Raw genomic sequence first — 22,843 nt, forward strand, 5'->3', positions numbered from 1 at the left:
ACATAAAATATAAAAATATATAAAAATTGATGGTTTCTGGATGGTTTTACAATTACGAGATGCGAGACGTTATTGAACTCAAACGTTGCAAGTAATACAAGAGAATAACAAAGAGGTACAGAAATCTAGAATTACTGCGTCCATAACAAGGTTCCAATCGTTCTCAATTATTTCAATCCGCGACAATAGGCAGTCCTGTCGTGGATGTTTAAAGAAAAGAGAGTCGCATTGGTCTCAATTGGTTTGCATTGAGGGGCATTAAAAGCGTAAAACGATTGCAAAATCTCTGACGGAAGGAAGAACATCGCCAGCATATCCTGCGCCGCGGACAAATTAATCCGATCTATTTACAACAGACAGAGTTATATGTTGTACGGTTGCAAACATGCGACGTATCACGTGATTCAGAATCTCCCCCGTGTAATCTGGACCAGTAGGTTTGTATATGTATGCCACGGAATATTAGTATCCTGACGACCCGTTTCAACGATCAGTTTGATAGCAGCCGTTGGAGAGATCATAAAGCGGATCTTCATCCAGAAAGAAGGACATCCTACGATTAACTACCCTGTTTTGACGTCCGCGGTTCTCTGCAACCGCCGAAGAGATCATTCGAGAATCGTGATCCTGTAGAGACAATAAATTGACTGCCGTTTACCATTACCGATTCAGAGTGAAAACCATCCGGAGTTATCCTTCAATGTATGTACATTAATTTGTTATTCTTTTGCTTTCTCGTCTTTTGCTTTTTTAGTGTTTTCAAAATTTAAGTATTTAGGAATATAGGAATTGTAAAATCTAAAAGTCCCAAAATTCAGAAATGAAAAATGCGTTGATTGTTGATACATTCATTTTTTGCTTTTATATAATTCTTTAATTGGAAACGATACGTTATAATTTCAGCGGAAGATATAAAATTGAAAAAGTGTAAAATTATATTCAAGACGCGTACGTTTCAGACGCATACATTATTCAGAATATAATTCCTAAAAGAATACGCGCAAAGAATCGATAAACGATATTTCCGAAAAATTTACTTTTCAAACAATGTGAATATTTAAGTACTACGCAAAAGGAATCTTTTATAATCGTCTATGTAGGAAGCGGAATCACTCGGTACATACTAGGACTGAATTTCAGATAAATTGAGCGAAAGGAGACACCTTTGCGTGAAATTGTATTCACCTTTGAAATTTGTAGTTCTTGTTAGTGAAATTACACATCCATTAAGATATCTATGTTCGAAATGTATTCATTACATAAAAATAGCGATCGTTCCAGTGTTCAACATTTGTTTATAACGATTCATTTACCACAATATTTCGATAAAATAGACCATTAAGACAGAAATTGTAATTATGCGCTATTTTCATTTAATACCAAATTTTCGTTTAAATACCAAATTTAAAAAGGTAATAAATTAAAGCTGTATTTGTAATATTTAGAGAATTGGACAATTATTATAGTCAATTCGAGATTTAGGAATTTAAATGCCAAAAAATTTAAAAATTTTTAATCTAGAAATATAAAGGTTTAAAAATCCAAGAATTTAGAGAATGTAAACCCCTTAAACTATTGACATTTCAACTTGTCTAAAATAAAATGTCCAGTGTTTCCTTCGACAATAATCATTCAAATTAACAAATACTAAATCTCCAAATATTTGCCAATGGCACCTTGGTTACCTTTAAAATCCAACTCTACGAATTTCACAGAGTCAGTGAAGGTAAGTTGAGGGGTTGTTGCGCACTGCAGTAACTCGAGTCGCGTTGCGATTTCCGGGGTGCGCAGCCGGAGGTGGGAGTTGGTTGGCAGTCCCTTGCGCACCTTGTCTCTTCTTTCAGTGAGTTTCGCGTTATTTCCTCGACTCGAACGTGTCTCCTATTACTCGATCTTTCAAATCAATTTCATAAAATCCGTTTCTACTAAACCGATCCACTTGCAACGTCTAAAACTACAAGACAGAACGGACGATTTGACCCATCTGAGACTGAATTTGCCTATCCTTTGCGATCCTGACCTGGTGAAATTGCGATAAACATACTCACCACTGCACGCGCACTTTTCCACAGGGTAATTGATCGATTTAAGCGGCGCGTGGTACGCGTAACGAGCAACGATTCCTCGTAAATTGTTCTTGACGTCAAACCCTGGCTAATTTGCTAATTCCTCGGCCACTCGTCGCGACATTTCGTTATGATACTTCATCGTGCTTTGTATTCTCGCTTTTTCATTTTTTTTATGAATGAGCTTAGCGTGATATAATTTATTGGATCGTGATTTGATTTTTGGTTCTTGTTGGCTTTGTACGAATATTCCTCGTCATTGGAGATAGTCCGCTTGTAATGAAACAGGTAAGAGTGGAGGCAGGGTAGGTTTTCCTAAATACACTGTTGCTCATAAGTAGCTGGATACTTTTATAGCAACAGTACATAAATGTTAATAAAATGTATAAATTAATGAGAAACTAAAGGACAAAAGCAATACTTCAATTTTGACAAAAATATGCAATCCAAATACTTCTGAGCAATAGAGTAAATTCCTTGACATTTGCTTTTGTGGATGGAGAATTATTTGCACGTCTTCTTTCTGGAAAGGGATAATAGGAATCATTAAAAAGTAATTTGGTGACTGATGGTCATACCATGCTAATGGTTATTAGCCTACCTAATTGGGTTATAATTAATAAGTGAACGGTTATTATGTTACGATTTTTTTTCCATTTAATTTTGTAAATGCACAATTTCTGTTGTAATCCTTAGTAATGTTTATAGCCTAAAACAAAAGATAAGATTAAAATTAAATTCAGATATAAGTAATTGCAGTTGGTATACACGTTATACATGTAACTCGATATTATAAAACAATTTTCCTTCATGCCTTAGAATAAATTACTTTTAATAACATAATTCTTTTACGCTGGCAGTCAGAAATATTAAGATACCTGTCAATATTTATTACAAAGTCAATGGCTTTCAGTGTATTTTGATATTTTATAGTTACTATATTACAAATCTGTCATTTCATTGGAAAATTTGTTAGAATTTTTCAATAAATGGGTGTCTTAATACTTAAAGTAATAGTATACATTTTTTCCAAAATCAAGACAGGCTTTCCATAAAAAAGAAAGTCATGAACCATAATAAGATTAGTAAACAAAGAAATTTACATCATTTTTTTTATGAGGAGTTGATGGTGTCGGATAAAACAAGGTGTAATGATGACTTATGATGGGTGACCCTTGTAAATAGATGAAGGTGGGTCAGTATAGTTGAGTCACGCTTGATTTACCAGTTGATCATAGAGCTATTCGGTGTGAATTGGCGCAGGTTCAAGAGACAAGTTCGTCAACGAGACCGGCTGACCCAGATTCCGGCTCAATTTCGCTATATAGGGTTGATGATTCTCGCGTGAGGCTCGTAGGATTTCGCTCGACTGTCTGAACTGGGACGGTCTAATCGCGCTAATTAGATTAAATTTCTGTCGATCGAACGGACTGTGTCGTTGAATGATACCAATCTTCGTCGATTTATCCATTTGACGTTATTACTTACAGTGGCTCATGAAGATATTTCCACACTTACAGTATAAAATTTTTATGTGCATATAATACGTGTCGTATAAAATATTTTGAAATATCATCAGCATTGTAACGAGACATTGGTCATGTTCCAAATTAATCTGGAAATGAATTTAGCAGTTAGAATGATACAACATAAATATCCGTTTTAATCATATATTATATATAGTGCAAAAAATGGTCCTATACCGATATAATTGACAAGATAGGATGAACAATTTTTAAAATCAATAATAAAATAGAATAAAATTGAATGACTTCACTAAAAATCACTGACTTCGATCCAATTATTAAGTCGTTCGGAAAGTTCGTCACGTATTTAATTCGATCGTCTTTGGCCTATCTGACAATTAATTTCTGTAAACAACAACATACAAAGTATCTAAAGGTCTTTCCACGTTTCATATTCTTCTTTGCATAGACAAATAAAGAACGTAGGCACAGAAAACGATAATTTACATTCACGTCAATCTCCGAAGGTTACTTAAAAGCCATTTAAAATCATTTAAGTATTAAGTTTCTAATGACTCGCAACAGGGATTCGCAAGTTCGTTCATCGCCCTCGTCTTCCAGCGTCTCATCTCCGCTTTTATTTTTCGATCTCCTTCGCGATTTCGACGCGTCAGGGAGAAGGGCAGTGGATGCGGAGCCTTCAAAACGATTCGGTCTTTGTTCCTTATCTACCGGCGACCTTACGAAGATTGTCGTCCTTGGAACGATCTTTGAAAGCGATTCTCTAGAAAGGTGAAGCAGCATTAGTCGATCGGCGATCCTCCAAGTCACTACTTCGGGTGTTCTTTCCTCGATTTCAAACCTTAGATATCGAGTGATCCTCTGCTCGCGATCCTCTATTCAAGATTTTCTTCTACTTCTCCAGGCTAAAAGAAGATTGTGCGTTTTTTAATAGAGAAATTTGCAATTTTATGTACATGTTAAGTTTGAATTTTTATTTTTATATAATGTAGAAGTTTTCGATTTTTTACGGGGTTTGAATAGATCTAGATGTGATCCGGAGAACTTGAGATCTTCGCTACAGTGTCTAGTGGACGCTTTTGATTTGGACGTTTCGATTTTTGTAAATCGACAGTAAGTGCTTTTGCATTGTCTCGCTGCAATGAGTATTATTCTATTGCGTGAATGGTTTGATGGTGATAGTGTCGATAGAATCGTCATTGGCCTGTAGATGATATTAAAGAAATATAAAAGAAGTACGTGGCAAAAAAACTCATGTATTTTGCTATGACGTATATGAATATTACATTATTTAAGTTACAAAGTAAATTACACAAAAATACAAAGGGGACTAGATCAATTTGATGTACACAAGGATTGATTCATGGACCTTCTCTGGTCTGATTGCCTTGCCAGCTTAAGAAGATGATTGTTGATGGACATGCAAATGCACGTAGTCATATTTATTAATACCTTCAATTGTCATTTATCTTGTAGTATCTTGCTATTCTAAAAATAATTTCTCTATCTTTCAATAAACATCTTGAACTGAACTGTAATCTTCCATACTGATAGATGCGTAAGTACTTGGGTATGTCTTGGTACTTTAAACGAAGTTCTTTAATCCAATTTTTGCTTCTAATCTTATCCCAGGCAACTGTATACAGTTAATAAATATTGATAAATGTAACAATTGGTTTTAATTAGTATAAATAAAAATGCAATCATGAATGGAAATTAATTTTGCGTTATCGGAGTTAAGTGACAGTTTAAAGATGATACATTTAAATGTTGATAGTCTTATATCCTTACCGGATAAATTACAACGCAACAAACAAAGTAGAACGTTTGATCAATATGTCAAGGAGAAAAAAAGAAATAAAATGCGTTGGTCATGAACGTCTGGCATGTCAAGGTAAATCCTTGTCATGGACATGACGGATACACGCCTGGCAAAGGAACGGCATCGTTTCATAACGTTTAATTGATCTACCCCCTAACTCGCTCGTTAAAGCGACCGGAATTCCTGCGGGTCAATTTATTTGAACGGTTACTTCAACGAGCAACGATTAATGTTGGATTAAGAAAAAAAAACGTCACGTTGTCCTGTCCACGTAACGCAATCAGTTTCCATTAGATCCGCGTCGTCATAATTAGAGGATTCTCCAGTCCCCAAATCATTATGAGGTGTTACGATGGGAACATATCTGTGGTGAAACGTATGGGTATCCAAGTGTTCATGCAGACTTTAAAGTTAATCTGAAAATAAAGATATTATTTATTGTCAGTTATGGAAATTGATATTTTTAATAAAAATATATAGAAAAAGAAGAATTATTGTAGATATGTTTCATATTACTATTGTAATGAAAAAAAATTATTAAGAAAAAGTTATAAATATGTGTGTACGTATATATATTACAATATCAGCATGTTTTAATTCTGTATTAAATGTATTATAATATTTTTGTAATTTTTCTATTTTGATAATACTGTTAATATTGCTCGATATATCCTTGGATGGATCCATTTTCTATGAATTGGCTAATTGTAATACAAAGCTTAATTAACATTCAGCATTCAATCTTTGGACCATAAACAATACATAAATATTATATAAAATTCGGATATAGTTTTTTCAACAGAGATGTAAAAGATACTCTATTCTACTACATTAAATAATCTAATCATAATATTCTACGAGTATAAAAAGTATTCAGGTTTTGCACAAGCATTAATATTGTGTACTTAAGTGAAATTGAGGACGAAATGCGGCTAAGACACAATAATATTAGTATTTGTACACTTCATATGTAGTCACGGCAAAGTTGAGAAACGTTTACAGATTGTCGACCCACTGTCCCCGTTGAGAACATTCATCTACGAGTATAATCTCATCTAATCAAAGATTAAAAAAACGAATTAATGAACAAAAATTTATTTCCATTAAGAATCAGATATAGTGATCGTTTTACAGAATAATAGAATATCAGCAGCGAAAGCAGGTTTTGCTTTCGATTAATGATGTCACTGGTGACAAGAACACTTTTAATAAATTGTCAATTTTAGCTTTGCGATGCCTTTTACCAGAATTATTAAAGATATTCAATAAGAAAATATAAATATTTATCAACATCAAATGAATACATATAGGATCCTTGTGAGATAAATTGATGTAAGAGAATAATAATAGTAAGTTTGAATTGACCGAAAAATTCCTTTTATTTGATATTTTGGATTTGGTGAATTAATCTGGATTCTTTCTTCTTTTTGCTTTTTTAAACAGATGCTTGCAGTATTTCTGCTGTTAATACCTACGCTTTGGGGAGATGAAACCGAAGCTAATGTTCTCGTGGCAGACACCACAATGTCCAGAATGGTTGAATTGCAAGCCGGTGCACCCTTCTGCTCCTTGTACACCGACCGTGGTGTTATTCAGAAAATGATCCTTGGAGCTGACCCGAAAAAGGTCCGACAAATGTCGGCGAACCTCGTAGCAGACTTGGAAGAAACGTGTAAAGCTTCTCGTGAAAAGGGAAAGGTATCGATCGTTCTCTTCAGACGTTGATTCATCACGAAATCGAATAAAATCATAGTTGATTGAACGCTTGATTCGCTTGGTAGAAGTAGATTATACAGACAGTCGCAGCAGTAAGTAGAATTCTTTTTTTTCTAGTAACATTACTAATGATAAAAATTAATCATTATTGTTTAGATAAAATCGCACTTGTACAATGTATTACCCAAAGAATTAATACTTTAAATAACAGTTGATTAAACATACTATTCTTTGAATAAATTCATACTTTCATAATGTACTAAAAGAATTTCCACACACCAAAGTATTTATATTTCATATATTTGTTAATTAAATTTTCATTTAAGATAGATTAGAACTTTATACACAGACAATGTGTCTACTTCATGAAATCTCAGAAATTACATTACTTATAATTACGAAAGTATACATATAATAAAAATATAACATATCAAAAAAAGACATATAATAAAATTATAAAAAATTGTTTATGCACAAGAAGCGTACAACTTATACTTATCACTTTTCAGAATTGTCAAAATTCATTGATATTATTAGCTAATACATTATTGTGCAAGAGGAGTCAGAATTTAGGAAATTGTAAAAAAAATAATATATTCTGTATTGCGTCAGAACCAACCTCCAGGCAGTGGACTGATCTATCCAGGCACAAAATGGTGTGGACCAGGCACTTTGGCAAAATCGTACGACGACCTTGGTCGCCACGCAAGCGAGGACGCTTGTTGCAGAGAACACGACCACTGTCCGATCACGATATCGCCTAAAGAGTGCATTAATGGCATATGCAACCATTCACCGTTCACACGGTCCCACTGTGACTGCGATGCCAAGTTCCGTAGATGCCTGCAGAACATTAATTCCGAAGTGGCGAACACCCTTGGTGCCATTTTCTTCAACGTGATACAAGTGACTTGCTTTCAGGAGAGGCGTCCGTGCTCGCAATGGCAGAGGTAGGTTTCAAAGACATTAGAAGAATTTACGTTCGTGTGAAATTTCTTTGTTTAGGGAGTTTCGTTTGTTTAATTTGTGAAAATATTCTATTTTAGAAGATTTTTATTCGAATACTATTTTAATGAATTTCTTAATCAATAATTAAATTTAATACTTGTTTAAGCAATTAAATCTTTTTCCTTTCTTCGATCGTGTGTAGAATTAAACTTTTTTTTCTTTTAAACCTTTGAATGGTTTAAAAAGTTATACAGAAAAGAAATTGTAAAATACCGAGTTCAAATAATAGTTGTTCGAAATTTTTCATGCATATTCTACTGGAAGAAGAAAAAGTTTTTTAGTCTTCTTTCAGTAAAAATTCTTTAAGAAAAGGAAATGTTTGAAAATTATACCAAAGAGTGTCACATTTTTTACCCTCTTAGCAGTGTAAAGAATTGTTTTATATTTTTTTGGTTCTATTTGATATTTCTTCGAAGAAAAGCTTTTGGTATTTTTTGCCCTTCTTCGTTTAATACTTCCCTGAAAAAAGAAAGAAATTTTTAGTATCGTTTGGATAATCCAAAACACGCACATATATATAAAACATGTGTATAAAAAGTAGAAGCGAAAACTATCTTCCCGCAGTGTTCAACGACTAAATACGCTCTTAATAATTACGTCACCGACTCTCCTCAGTTGTCCCCATATCTGGGTGAATTCGACACGGTACGAGTGTCCTAACTCGCCGCGGGACTTTTACACCTACAAGGTCCTCCTCCTCAAAACAGTCCTCCAGGTGATGCGTGATATTCTCAAGAAGAAACAACCTGTATATGACTACATATGACCATCGATTAGATGTAATTTTATTAAAAATTCCCACAAGGTATCAGTTGGTGATGATTTATGATCATGGTGATGGTGTTTATGGGTTTTTCTTATGGCTTCTAACACACTCGTCGTAAAGAATTAATTTCGATAAACTTTCAGATCATGTAGATTGTATTAATCGTAATAATCTAAAATTTCACAACACTGTCAATGGTAACATTTCAATGAAATGATCGATCGTAATCGATGTAATTGTTACTTGGTTGGTCTGTTACAGAAATGGTTACGCGGAAGAGGAGTCGAACCGGTTGTGCTCCCAGTACAAATTCCGACCAAGCGACAAGTACGTGCCGTTGATGCCCTTGAACGTGAACTAGCTATTGCGGAAACGCAAGAAGAACGGACCAGATAGCCTTTGAAGTGGTGCCAGTTAACAGAGTTCTAATGAGCGGGATAATTGCACGCGCCTCAGCCACGTACCTCGCAAGCCCCTTTTCTTTCTTTCATGCAGAACCGACCTGTCTGGGAATCTTCTTTCCTGGTCATTCATGAATTTACATTGTTACAGGTCACTGCTTCCCCTGGAATGCCATTTTTTCTCGCTGACTCTGAGATTGCTCTTGAAATCTAAAGATTTAATTCCTGGTGAATGTAAAAGGTATTAGCTTCTTTCTTCGTTTTTCTAGCTTATTCCAAGTAAAAGAAAAAGAGAAATAAGACGAGATTTCTTAGATTTTATAGAATTAAAGATTTCTTGGAAAATCTTGACAGAAAGATATGGGAATATCTATTTTCTTTTCTATCTCAAATGGAAGAAAAAGAAAAAGAACTTGATGTTTCTTAGCTCTTGTAGAATTAAAAATTCCTTTTAAAAGTCTTCGAGAATTTAGAAGTTATAAAAATCTACAAACTACTGTTATCCTTGAGTAGAACAAGATGAATTAGAGGGTAACAACAGATAGGTTCATAACGGCCTGAAAGCGAGAAACGGCTATGCAAATGTTAACACCTGTCGTCCTTGCAATTTTGTTGCAGCACGTGCGAGGTTAGTCGTGTGTTGCTACGAAAATTTATTTTGCCCTTCGTTTCATAATCTTGAAATGAAGCGTAGAAAAGGTATTGTGCAATATTTCGAATGCCCTTGAAAAGAAATTGGAGCAAAACTTGAAAAAAAAGGACTGGAAACTTCAAGGGCGTCACATATAAGTAATTGAATCAAATTTATATTACGGACAAAATAATTCATAATTTTACTGCTCAATATTACTCTTTTAACGTGTTCCTGACTTTAAAAGTGACGGTTTAGATGATCAACCTTCGTAGAAAGAACAAGAGAAAGTTATTCACCGCAAACATACAAAGTAGTGAGAACTTAGTTTGTTTTTTGGTAAATTTAAATTGAAGCAAAGTTCAGCAACAGGAAGAAATAAGATACAGTATGATTATTGAATAATTGCTTGAATAGTTGCTCGATTGAATGCGATAAAGGAAGGTTTTACCAGAACTATGGTACCGAAATAAAGTTCGCGTCTCTTGCATATCATTCGTCGCCATTGCCGTTACGCAAATGTATGCAATTGCATAAAGACGCGCGGCATTGGCTACGATCCTTCTTAGATTAGGATTATCCATCAAGTTGATGCGGAGAAAGTTGAAAGGAATTTATTAAAATTTATTACAAATCTCTAAACAGTACTGTAATAACGCATCGAATTAAATTCTTTTATGAAGTAACAGACGATGTTAGTTCTACATTAACTTGATGGATTTACAACGTACCAATGAATTCCACTATGTTTACGATTTTTCTATCCTCTTTGATAGCTTAGACCTTGAAACTTGTGCATTCAACGAATTTCTATCTCATTTAAGACATTTTTAAGGCCGCTCGTGTACCCGATGCAAGATAAAATTAGCACCAGAGATAACAATGCGGATTAAATATTCAAGAATCATGAAAGATTATGATTCGTTTTATTCGCACTGCTCAAAATAGTCTGGAAGACACTTGATCAAACAGATTCGTTATTCCTTATTTTCGCTGTGAATGCTACACAAGTTGAGTTCAACGTCTGAGCCTCATTAAATATTTCATATTCTCGTCTAGCTGTATATCTTACGTCCTAGAACTTGAAAAACATGTTGACACTGAAATGCCCTTGACGCTTTTATCTTTCACGTAACTCTCGAATCTTCTTTTAACTTGTTAACCAAGGAGATAACTCGTCATTCCTACAATAATTTCTTTATTTGGAGATTCTCCGTTCTTTTATTAGCTTCATTTCTGCTAAAAAAGAAAACAAACAATTGTTTAGTATCTCTTCAACAAAAATTGTTTAAGACGAGCAAAGGTTTAAAAATTGTTCGATGATCTATTGAAAAGAATTCTTATACCTTTTCATCCTGAACAGAAAATTTTCGTCTTTTGGCTTTGTTTTAACAATATTTTACTATAAAAAAAGAATACTGATTATTTTGAGCAGTGGTCGAGAAAGAAAACGAAGACATCAGAGAGAACAGAATGACGACGGCCCTGCACAATCTTTACTGTGATCGAAATTATTCAGACGTAAACATGTTGTACAGTTTTACTCGTGTAGAGGTATGTTATAAGCAACCGACCGTTATTTGTGGCTACTCGTGCCCAAATAATCGATGAGGCATTGAGAGTGCCGGAAGTTGTCGCTGGACGAGGATTATCCGGATTTTGTAAATATTTCGAGAAGGTCAGCCGGGGAAGAGTGCAATCGATTGAACGTGTCACATTGATGTTATGCTGAGAATATCTCAGTGACATTTTATTTCCTGAAGACCTTCGATTGACCAAAGGTACAGTGAAATCAACAAATTCGAGACAAACTGAAAGAAAAGTTGGATTATGCCAGTTTCAAAGACTCGTACAATGGCTCACGGAAGTATTTGGATTATCATTAGACTGCGGATTTTTATACAAATTTATACGTTTATGAACGTAATTGAAAAAAATAGAGCTTAAATAGAGATTTCTCCTGTCTATTAAAAATTATAAGAAATACTCTACTTTGGATATTTTATATACTTTTGTATCTAACATAAATTCTGTGCATTTTTGTATCTTTAAATTTTGCACAAATACATAAAAATTCGCAGTGTATCGTATAACACACATAATATTTAATATATTATATAAATTAGTTTTATAGTACATACTTGGAATTGACGATTCAAGTGATGGATGGACTGCAGATTTTTATACATTTATTCGAAATTAAAAGATAAAATATTCGAAGTAGTGTAGATATCATAATATTTAGTAAGTGAAACAAATCTCTATCTCGGTTCCATTTCTTTACTTTTTTCCATAAAGACATGAATTTGTATAAATATCCGCAGCCTAGCTATAGATAACACAATTGAAAAAATTTGTTTAATGTGAAATTTATCTATGAATAGACCGGATCTTCGAGATTAAGCTGTATCAATGAATGTGAGATGGAGTAATATGTATTAACATATATCCAATTAAGTTTTCCATTATAATAAGTACAATATCATAATATACTCATTTTTAATCTTTGCACGCGATAATGTCGCTTATATTACATTACTTATATATATTTTAATCTAAAATAGACATTCTCACAGAGAATATGCATGTTATCATAAAGAAATGGTATTAATTTTGCACGATTCTTCATACATTTATCTTTGGAATCTGATAAAAATCTTGATACATTATCAAAGACTAGTTTAAGGTATACATATATCTGAGATGTAATAAACTGCATCTGTATTGATTTCTGTTAAATCAAAGACCAAAAGTATTGTGAAAAATAAACGACTACCTCCTTATCAACTAATTTTCCTATCTTTAAATAAACATTAATTCTGGAAAATGTTGATCAGTGTTGTTTTATATTGACTTCTTATTTTAATATAAAATGATTCAAGAAGTGAGTAACCTGACTGTCTCATCCTGGTGATAATGAAATTTCAAAATGTTTTATGTAACATATACATTATATACTAGAAAGTTTTCTATGATACAGTCGAGGACAAAAATAAGTGGACATTCTTATTGTACCTATAGTATCCTTATACTACATTGATTATTATTTAGTAATTAATTGAAATTAATATTTATATTTTTGTGTAAATAAGCTGTATTTAATGAGACATACTTGATATTTATTTTCATCCATTATTATTCCCAATCGCAAGTGTTCGAATACTTTCCAACCGATGTATATTTTTCCTGCGTGATGTTTAAATTTCGCGCTACTGCGCAATGTCTGTAACGTGAAGAATGGATTTCGAATCTGCTCGCTCTATATTCAGTGGCTGAAGCGCGGAGTGGGAGTGTGTCAGTTCTAGATGCTGTGATGGATGAAGTTTCGTCAAACGGTACGTCTTTTTCGGCAAAGTAGAGTGTTATTTCTAGACGAATCGGCCGAAATCATAGTGTGATATACGTAACATTTTAAGTAGTGTACGCGACAAATGAATCGATCGATGATATTTTGTGTACGCTCGATCCTTCGAGGATCGCGTGGGCGTCCTGTCTTCCAAGTCTGTTGGCCCACGCTCTTCCAGAGACTTTATTTATGCGTTCTTTTCAACTGTATCATCTTAATCGTGTATTGACAAGGAAAACAATGCTTCGAAACATTTCATAATTCCGCTGATGTCCCTTTCTTATTGACAAGTTCCGATCGCCTTAGAACTGGTCGATTTATTGTCAGCTGGTTGATAACTGCTTTCTCAACGCTTACCTAATGTCAACCGTGAATCACGTTTCCTTCCTACTACACGTCCCTGACGCGCTCTGTTTTCCGTTTGACTGCGCCGTGTTTGTTTTCATAGCTGCAACAACTTCCAATTATTCGGAATTTAATACTTAGGAAAATTTCTATCGCTAGTACGCGTCGCGTTCCTATGAAAGTCATGCAAAAACGTATGTACTGCTGTTAATGTAAATAACTCGATACAGACGAAACGTTTAACGTTAGAACTACCAAGTCTTTAATCTTTAATGTGTAATATATCATATATAAATGATTATACTATACAAATAATCACGATTTTATCTCATAAACTAATATTAATTACATAATAAAGTACCAAAAGTAGCCTTACTTATTTAGTAATTGCATAAACAGGAAACCCAAAATCACTGTATTTTGATGGGTTTGATAGTCTTAATATAAAAAATGATTTGAAACTATAACCAAAAGTGAATTCTTTATTTAAATTTGCTTTTAATATTTTTTAGACCTGGGAAGTAGGGAAAGTGGTGGGACATTAACGTGTGCTGGATGTCTCAATGCAATTGATGAAGATGAATTCATACAGGCACTAAATCAAGAATGGCATATCGATTGCTTTCGGTAAAAATAAGTAAAAAAAATGATATATTGGCTACAAAAAGTATTCTTAAACCATTGCACTTATAGCATTTACTTATTAATTAATTAGGTCCAATTATATTAAATTTTGTATCATTTAGTAGTACTTTCATAAGATTATAAAAATTTGATACTACTAAAGATATTTCATTGGAAAATAATTTGTGTTAACACTTTTTTTGTCATTGAAATTCAGTTGTAATATGAATAGGAATAAGTCATTCATGAAGCTATCATATTCTAGGTGTTCAGCATGTGATGTTGGTCTATCCACATGGTACTTTGAGAAAGATGGCTTACTGTTCTGTAAGGATGATTATGGGGCTGCCTATGGTGAAGCTTGTCAAGGTTGTGGCCAAATCATTACAGGTCCTGTCATGTTGGCAGGAGATCACAAATTTCACCCAGAATGCTTTGCCTGCAACTCCTGTGGAGCCTTCATTGGAGATGGAGAGAGTTATGCACTAGTTGAAAGATCCAAGTTATATTGTGGGAGTTGTTACAAGAGACAGATGCAACCAATCAATAGGACAGCTAATTGTCCGTTCTCAAGAAAACCACATAGCATCAGATTGGTTGAGATACCTCCAAATTCTTCTGATCCTGAGAAACAAAGAGGAATTAAATTGACATTAGACCCAACTCCAAATCCCCGAAATTGTGGTGCTTTACTTCGCATATCTGAGTATGTACAGGAATATACATTTGTTATCATTCAGTGGTTAGAAGCTAAAAACAAGATACAGGGCTATAAAATAATGTCAACAATTTTTTATATTGTTTTAAAACAAACGTGCAAAACAAGAGATGATAGAAAGCATTCATTTCTAAAATAAACTAGTACTGCCATTGTAAAGTTATATTGTTGTAGCTTTTTTATAAATATTTAACACTATGCATGAATGTGGTTATTTAAAAATAAATAAATAAAGCAAAATAGATGAGCAGCCTCTAATAACTTTGAACTAAAATGCAGGTTAATGAGAAATGTTCGTGGAAAAATCAGTAAGCTGCTGGCCTCTGTGATGGAGGTTCTATTTAGACTATGCTGCCACTTCTCTAATCATAGGTACAGCATAACAAATAAATAATATGCACTAGATATTGTATTTGTTATAAGTTAAATGTGTATCTTTTAGTATCTGCTATTTAACTGCACGCAAAATATATATCTTGTGCAAAATAATTTCCTTGTGTGTAATATTATTTGTTTACTGCATAATATGTGCTGCTTAAATGTGTGAGCATGTAATATTTAGGATGACGTGAAAGTTTAAATCATGCACTTCAGACAATTGCTACATGTTATTTCACTAATATGATTTCAATTCTAATGTCTTACTTCTATATTTATTTTAATGACATTTTACATTCAAATATATCTCATTTCTTTCACATTTTCGTATTTTATATCTCTTGTGCTCTGTATTTTATGTGTATCTCATAATTAAAAAGAAAAAGAGGGAAAATGTATTAGGTCACAAATAAACATGGAAATTAGTTCCACTGTTTAATTTCACTTCTAATATCTAAATTAAATATGAATTAAATGCACGCAGTTTTGCATGTTTTGTTTAAAAAATATATACATATATCATATATTTATGAATATTAGAAATGTCATGTGAAATGTGTTACAGACTGAATATGTCCAGTGATCTCATATCTTTGCACATTGGTGACCGCATACTCGAAATAAATGGCACTCCGGTTAAGGATCAGCCTATAGAGAGCATTGAAAATCTAATACAACATTCCGACACAGTTTTACAGGTAAATTTTATCCTACAACGGCAGTTTATGTCTTTACTATCTGTCCAAAAAATAGTTAATGATAAAAACAAAATGCATTGAACATTGCAGTTAACCATTGAGCACGATCCGGACGCAGTGTCTCGACGTCCCGCATATTCATCGCCGACCGCAGCGATGTTGACATCGATTACAAGTCCTAGAACAAGTCCCGAAAATAAAGAACGTCTATTTAAACGCCGGGATGAAGGATATATCAGTGGGACACGAAGCAGACAATTGCGGAGGACCAGGGATCCTATGCACAAAGAGCGCAGTAGCTCCATGTCGCGACTGCTTGACGGGTACAGATCAAGTTTCAAATGAAATGCTTTCATAATGTCTAGCGATGCCTGAATATATATTTATTTTAAAGTTTGTTCTGTAATATATTTGTAATATATTTATAGATCTTCGCCCACAAATCCTACATGTGACTTAAGCAGAACTAGATCGTTTCGTGTCGAACCAAAGAATCAAAGAATATTTCGCGCCAGTGATCTAGTAAAGGGTGAACTGCTCGGTACTGGATTTTTCGGGCAAGTGTTCAAAGTCACACACAGAGATACCAACGAAGTGATGGTGCTAAAAGAGTTATACAGAGTAGACGAAGAAGCTCAAAAGAATTTTTTAAAAGAGGTAAGCTTGCGTTTCACCGTCACCGGATCCTTTATGTATCCCTATATTTATGTACATTATTTTATTCTTTGTTATTGCCCTTAACAGGTTGCTGTGTTACGTTCGTTACATCATAACAATGTTCTCCGATTCATTGGTGTTCTGTACAAAGATAAAAAGCTTCATTTGGTCACTGAGTACATAGCGGGTGGAACTCTGAGAGCTCTGCTTCATGATACGAACGAAATCTTACCGTGGGAGCAACGGACGTCGTTTGCTAAAGACATAGCCGCTGGCATGGCTTACTTACATTCCATGAATATCATTCACCGAGATTTGAACTCGCACAATTGTCTCGTACGCGAGGATAAGACTGTAGTCGTGGCCGATTTCGGCCTAGCCAGGATAATACAGAATGGCAATTCCCCCCACAGTCGCAAATACAGCAGACATTCCGACGGAGAGGTGAAAACATCAAAGAAAGAGCGAAAGAAACGATACACAGTAGTCGGGAATCCATATTGGATGGCGCCTGAGATGATGAAGGGCAACAAGTATGACGAAAAAGTTGATATATTCAGCTTTGGTATCGTGGTTTGTGAAATCATTGGCCGGGTTCAAGCCGATCCCGATTATTTACCACGCTCTTCAGATTTTGGCCTGAACCAAAATGTATTCAAGGAGAAATTTTGCTCCAATTGCCCAGAAATGTTTTATATGATCGCCTTTCTTTGCTGCGACCTGAATCCCGACAAGAGGCCACCTTTCGAAGTGATGCAGTTATGGTTGAAAGCGTTAGCAAAGCATTTATCAGTGGGTGCAGAATTGCCATCGCATTTGGAATTCGATGTTAGAAACTACACAGGATCGAGTACGAGTACGAGCGAGTCCACGACTCCAGAAACACTGACGCCACAATTGAAGCCTATTAAAGAAGGGCAAGTACATCAGGAGAAGAAACGATGCAGCGGTTGTGACGACAGCACGCTGGAACGCGAAGAAACTGTGCCTAGTAGCAATATTCTTCAAGTGCCTGACGTGATAACTCCTCGAGGAAGGTATACGAGACAAAATAGTAAAACGAACGAATCATCTGGAACCTCTGGTCGTTACTCGAGGCAAAACTCGAGGTCTAAGGAAGCTTCCGTCGATAAACCAGACATTGTTATTTCTCCGGACTCTAGTGGATTCACTGGCTGCTTTCCAAGGCAAACTATCAAGTCGACCGAATCGCCTGCTCACTTTTCTAACGATAATCAGGATTCGTACGTGAAAAATGAAACGGAATCTAATTTGAAACGGATACCTACTATCGAAAAAATACGGTATGTGGGCAGAGCGAGTCCGAGCTCTTTGTCGGATACTCTTGAATACATTATCGATAACAAGTACTCGTACAAAGTGAATAATAATTTGAATTCCAAGTCGGCGGAGAAATCCAGTGAATATAATTCGATGAGTGGCGGCCACTCGAGAACGAAGTTGGAGGGCAAGTTCAAAATGCCGGATACGAATTCTGTTAGTTCCTACTTGAGGCAAATTGGAAAATCAATGAACGTGGTAGAGAAGGAAAGTAAAGTTGATGGTAAGAACAATAACGATACGAAGAAGACTGTAGGCGAGACTTCAAAATCATCGGCAGGCTCTTATCTCAGAAGGACAAAGATTTCTCCCACAAAAGAGACGCCAAAGAATGCATTTTCGCCGCAGAAGAACAGTCAATCCGAAGCTGGTACTTCGTTACAATCAAAAGTAAGTGTAAGCGCGGGAGAAATTACCGAAGATGAGCCCATCAACGATAGGGTAACCAGACAGGAAAGTAATGTTTCGGATATCGGTAGTATATTGTCTAGGCAAGGAAGTCTCACAGTATTAGACTGTACAGCCAAACACAAGGATAAGATGTATAAAGGTTATTTGCCTTTTAACACCTTGCAGAAGGAGGATCTCCATAAAGAAAGCAGTTTCAGGAATAATACTGCGCTTCATTATACAGATAGTCTCTATTCGAATTTGAGTCTTTCCAAGAACGATAATTTTCTCTCGTACAATACTCGAAATGAGACTAATGTAGATAACAAAAAAGACTGCACCGCATCCACCCAAAATTGTACGAATTTCGAGTCGAGTAACTCTAAGAAGACAGTAATTGAAACGGCGCCGATGTATGATGGAAAATTACCTAACTCTTTAACCGAGTACACCGAATGTTATAAAAACGTGGATCTATGCAGGCAGCATAGTTTCGGTTCCGACAGCGCAGTCGGTACCATGAGAAGTAATTTTTTCGCAGATTTAGATTTCGTTCAGTTACGAGACGGTAGGCATACACCGGATTTGTGCCATACTCCTGAACGGTGTTGCACTCCTAATCGGGCTGCGTCGCCGATAGAGAGCACAGCTTTGTGAAGTATCCACGCTAACAAAGTAATCTATCATTCGTAACGAAACGAATCTTTACTAATCTCATTCTCTTACGCTTAATTGAAGATCTGGTAATTTAAGTTGTGTAGTTCTCATTCTCATTTTTCTAACTTCAATAACCTTAAAAATCATATATGATCAACACGAAGAGAATCTTTTCCTTTTGTCGACTGTGTTGTAATATTGCGTGACATCGTGTGAAAAAATATTATTAACAACTTGATGTCCAGTATTAATGAATCTAATGATCAGTTTGTATGAGTTTGGAATCTATTGTGAACGGCACAGTGATGCCATCTAGACGAACTCGCCCTAAAAGGTTCGCATTCCTGCAAGATCTTGCCTTGTGGTTCTCATAAGCGGGAATTTATGTAATTATAAGACTAACGAAAGCATTCCATCCAGAATTCTTATCTGATGCATTCAGAATCGATAGAACTAACGTGTGCTTTTCAGAAATGGTGTTCGTAAACGCACCGATCGCGTGTTCAGCGATCAACAATTTTCAAAACGTGTTCCCGGGGACACTAAACAGGAAGTCTGGATCGCTCCAGTTCTTTATTCTCTGTGGAAATACGGGATTATATCGAAGAAGTTGTAAGCATTACTGTAGAGTCAGTTTTGTAGAATAGAGTGTAAAAAAAATGATATTCTTTACCGGATATATATGTACATCATACTGTAAAATATTATCCACATATATGATGGTGGTGTGCATGTACAGATTATTATCGACATGTATAAAATTTGAGCTCGTCAGTTATATCTTTGTTATTTGCATAGGAAATATAATTTTCTTTGATTGATATTACGTCTTTCCACTTCTTATGTTCTCGATGCTATGTTTAATTTCAAAATTACAAAATTATATATCCTATATTTTTATTTAACTTAAATGATTCACACGTTACACATACGCACGCATACACATGTCAGCAAAGATATAAGTGATGATAAAAGTAGTATGATGTGTATAATATAAAAGAATGTAATATAGTTTTGTATATACATATTCCAACATTTCTCATGTTCAAAACACTGTTTACAGAACATATATTTAACAGTAAAAAGCTTTATATTGATAATGTAGAGACAAAACTTCTTTTGATACTATTAAAAAAAAGTTGTATTTCTATTCTATTACATTCTAATCGTAAACAAAATGTTCCCTAATTTAATCAAAATAGAGTGAGTGGTAGAGTACAGGATTTAAATGACTTACAATTGAATTTTGAGTCTTATTAAAACAAAAAAAAAAGAACAAAAAATACAATTAATAGTTTTTATACAAATTAATTAGTAAGTTTTCGCACTTTGTGTTGCATATAAAAATTTGTTCACTTTGTTACCCACGTTTCTTTCTCGTTCAAATTTTCATTAACGATTGACTATGCATTAACATTGTCTTCTTCCTATTGGGAAAAATTTTGATTTATTTGAACACTGTTGTTATTGAAAGCACTTCGATTCGTTACACCAAATAAATGTTTATTATCTGTGATAAAAGGTGTTTTGAAGCTGTCTATAGTTGAAAAATCTCAAGTGGGAGTAGACTGAAAAAACGTTACTAAAATAATGGAACCCCAATTCTTACTCTTTAATGTATAAGAAGAAAGAAAAATTACTCGCAGTACTAAACTAATAATGTATTGACGAAAATAAAAATGACAAAAAAAAAGAATGAAAATTTTCCAGATATTAATTTCAATGGACAATACGAGCAATAAATAATACCATATTGTAAAACTTACATTTTGAAAACGAGTAATCATCATTCAAAAAAATGAATATGTACGAAAACCGATTAGAACAAAAGCAAGAGAAAATGATGTCCGATTTAAATGTTTAAACAGCAGACAAGTATACAATGTTTAAACAAAAGATTTGATGTAAATCGTTGAAACATTCGAGTGAATTTTTAAATAATAAAGTTTTAAATAGAGATATTTTTGTTTAGTTAAATTCTCTGTTTGACATTTAAAACGTTTGAAACCATCTAATTGTTAAAATTGCAATCTTTTAGATTTTCAAGCTTCCGAACTACTTGAATCAAAGATGGTTGTCGTTACAGAACGAATGTTTCAAAGTTACGAATAATATCTGCGTATGTCGAATATATTTAAAGACATTAGCGTAACAAATAATGGTCAACCGAGTAATCATGTATGAGTAATCGCGTGTATAATGTAAAACAGCGAGTAACACTCGTTGTAGAATGATTTTCAGCAAACAGTATTAATCTCGTTATCGTTGCTTACTTATGACTACCGTAGTACACAAGTAGGAAACTTTATAGACACGCGAAGGGCACAAAGAAAGACTCTGTAAACTTTTGTAAAAAAAAAGGAACACGATAGAGAGGGGGAAGAAGAAGAAGGAGAGGGGGAAGAAGAAGAAGAAGAAGAAGAAGACGAACTTTGGAATGGTAGACACATTATTTTTATAGTCTCTGTAAATTGTTATGCTCCTTCTGTTCGACATATTTGGGGAACACGAGGAGCATTCACAAATCTTAACCCCTTGCAAATTATTTTTCTTTACACCAATAATGGAGTACACGATAGGATCAGAGCATATTTCGTATACTACTTTGTTACGGAAGAAGAAATGAATCAAACAAAACCTTCGCGAGGCCTCATGACAAATTAAAGGTTAAGCACGAAATGATTTCATTAGATGGGAATAGTTTTCTGGAACAAGATTCTGGAATAGAAATTCTCTCTCATCTATTTTTTTAACTGGATTCGTCAGATCTCTTTGTATCTTTGAATGGAAACGCTGTGTTGATTATATATCTGTCATACACAGTGGCATACAAAAATATTTGAGCACTTATAAAACATAAAATGTTTTTATAAATGTTCGAATACTTTCGAGCTACTATATGTTTAAGTTACAACCTTGAAGTTATGTAAAAATTGGAATTTTTAATGTTAATTTATATGACGTGATTGATCAACATAGTGTTAACATATTTCGTTTCATGGATCTATAATCATAATGTACAATGCAACTTGAGAATTTCTTTCGAGAATCTGTTTCCCAAAAATTGCAAAATGTGGAGACAGTTGTGTCCATACAGATGAAGAGAGCAATACATGTATGTATTAATGCCGAAAAAAGGATGTATTTGAAAGAGAAGAATGGGTAGCGCGCACTTTGTTCTTTATATTGCACAATTTGTTAAAATTCGAACGATAATTTTTGCATGTGGTAAAACCACATTTCAATATTGATTATACTATATGTCACATTTTGACACGATAAAAAATTCGTCCCGATGATTGCTCAAAATCTTTGATCGACAGAAGTCGTGAACGAACCGTTTTTTATAAGTCTTTGGTATTTGTTAGTTGCAACATTTTCGAACTATTTTCCGTGCTGAAATTTATGCAACTAGGGAACAGACTGTTTTGTTTAACATTCTAGTATACAGAGAAAAAAGAAAAAATAAATGGTTGAGAATAAATGGCTATGTTGTTTTTCTTGTTACGAAACTTTGTAGTAATTCAATAAATGTTTATTTATTCAAAACTGCAAAATAAAAAAATTATACATATAAAATTTATATAATGATTATTTAAATTTAAATATTTGAAACCAAGAATTTTTTAAATTTTGAAACGAGCGTCAGTTATCAACTGTCGGTAATTAGATGGTTAGGTGACCTTTTTTATTTAACGATAGAGGAGTAGGTAGCAGCACCTGCCGCTTTAGCATTTTTTAAATAAAAAATAAAGCTATATTAAATATAACTTTTATGAAATCTTAAAAAGC

At 34.2% G+C, this 22,843-nt stretch overlaps 2 protein-coding genes across 7 annotated transcripts; both read left to right on the forward strand.

Moving 5' to 3' along the window:
- Nucleotides 1-239: 239 nt before the first annotated feature.
- LOC117216749 (acidic phospholipase A2 PA4-like) lies at nt 240-9,527 on the forward strand. 3 transcript variants are annotated; one of them, XM_033463730.1, is made up of 4 exons: nt 240-702; nt 6,819-7,073; nt 7,704-8,041; nt 9,127-9,527. In XM_033463730.1, the coding sequence occupies exons 2-4, from the start codon at nt 6,819-6,821 to the stop codon at nt 9,224-9,226; spliced, it is 693 nt and encodes a 230-aa protein (XP_033319621.1). In that variant the 5' UTR covers nt 240-702; the 3' UTR covers nt 9,227-9,527. The 3 variants fall into 3 exon arrangements, with proteins under 3 accessions (XP_033319621.1, XP_033319620.1, XP_033319622.1); XM_033463729.1 differs by lacking the exon at nt 240-702 and adding an exon at nt 2,331-2,354; XM_033463731.1 differs by lacking the exon at nt 240-702 and adding an exon at nt 4,648-4,666.
- Nucleotides 9,528-13,103: 3,576 nt separating this feature from the next.
- On the forward strand, nt 13,104-21,411 carry LOC117216745 (LIM domain kinase 1). Of its 4 annotated transcripts, none has more exons than XM_033463718.1 (8): nt 13,104-13,232; nt 14,101-14,215; nt 14,478-14,918; nt 15,210-15,302; nt 15,874-16,006; nt 16,097-16,329; nt 16,435-16,663; nt 16,751-21,411. In XM_033463718.1, exons 1-8 carry the CDS (start codon nt 13,211-13,213, stop codon nt 19,049-19,051), a joined length of 3,567 nt encoding a protein of 1,188 aa, XP_033319609.1. In that variant the 5' UTR covers nt 13,104-13,210; the 3' UTR covers nt 19,052-21,411. The 4 variants fall into 4 exon arrangements, with proteins under 4 accessions (XP_033319609.1, XP_033319613.1, XP_033319611.1 ...); XM_033463720.1 differs by lacking the exon at nt 13,104-13,232 and adding an exon at nt 13,280-13,782; XM_033463721.1 differs by lacking the exon at nt 13,104-13,232 and adding an exon at nt 13,846-13,864.
- Nucleotides 21,412-22,843: the final 1,432 nt, after the last annotated feature.

The sequence above is a fragment of the Bombus bifarius genome, unplaced genomic scaffold, assembly GCF_011952205.1.
Source record: "Bombus bifarius isolate JDL3187 unplaced genomic scaffold, Bbif_JDL3187 scf7180000007973, whole genome shotgun sequence".
Taxonomy (NCBI): Eukaryota; Metazoa; Arthropoda; class Insecta; order Hymenoptera; family Apidae; genus Bombus; species Bombus bifarius.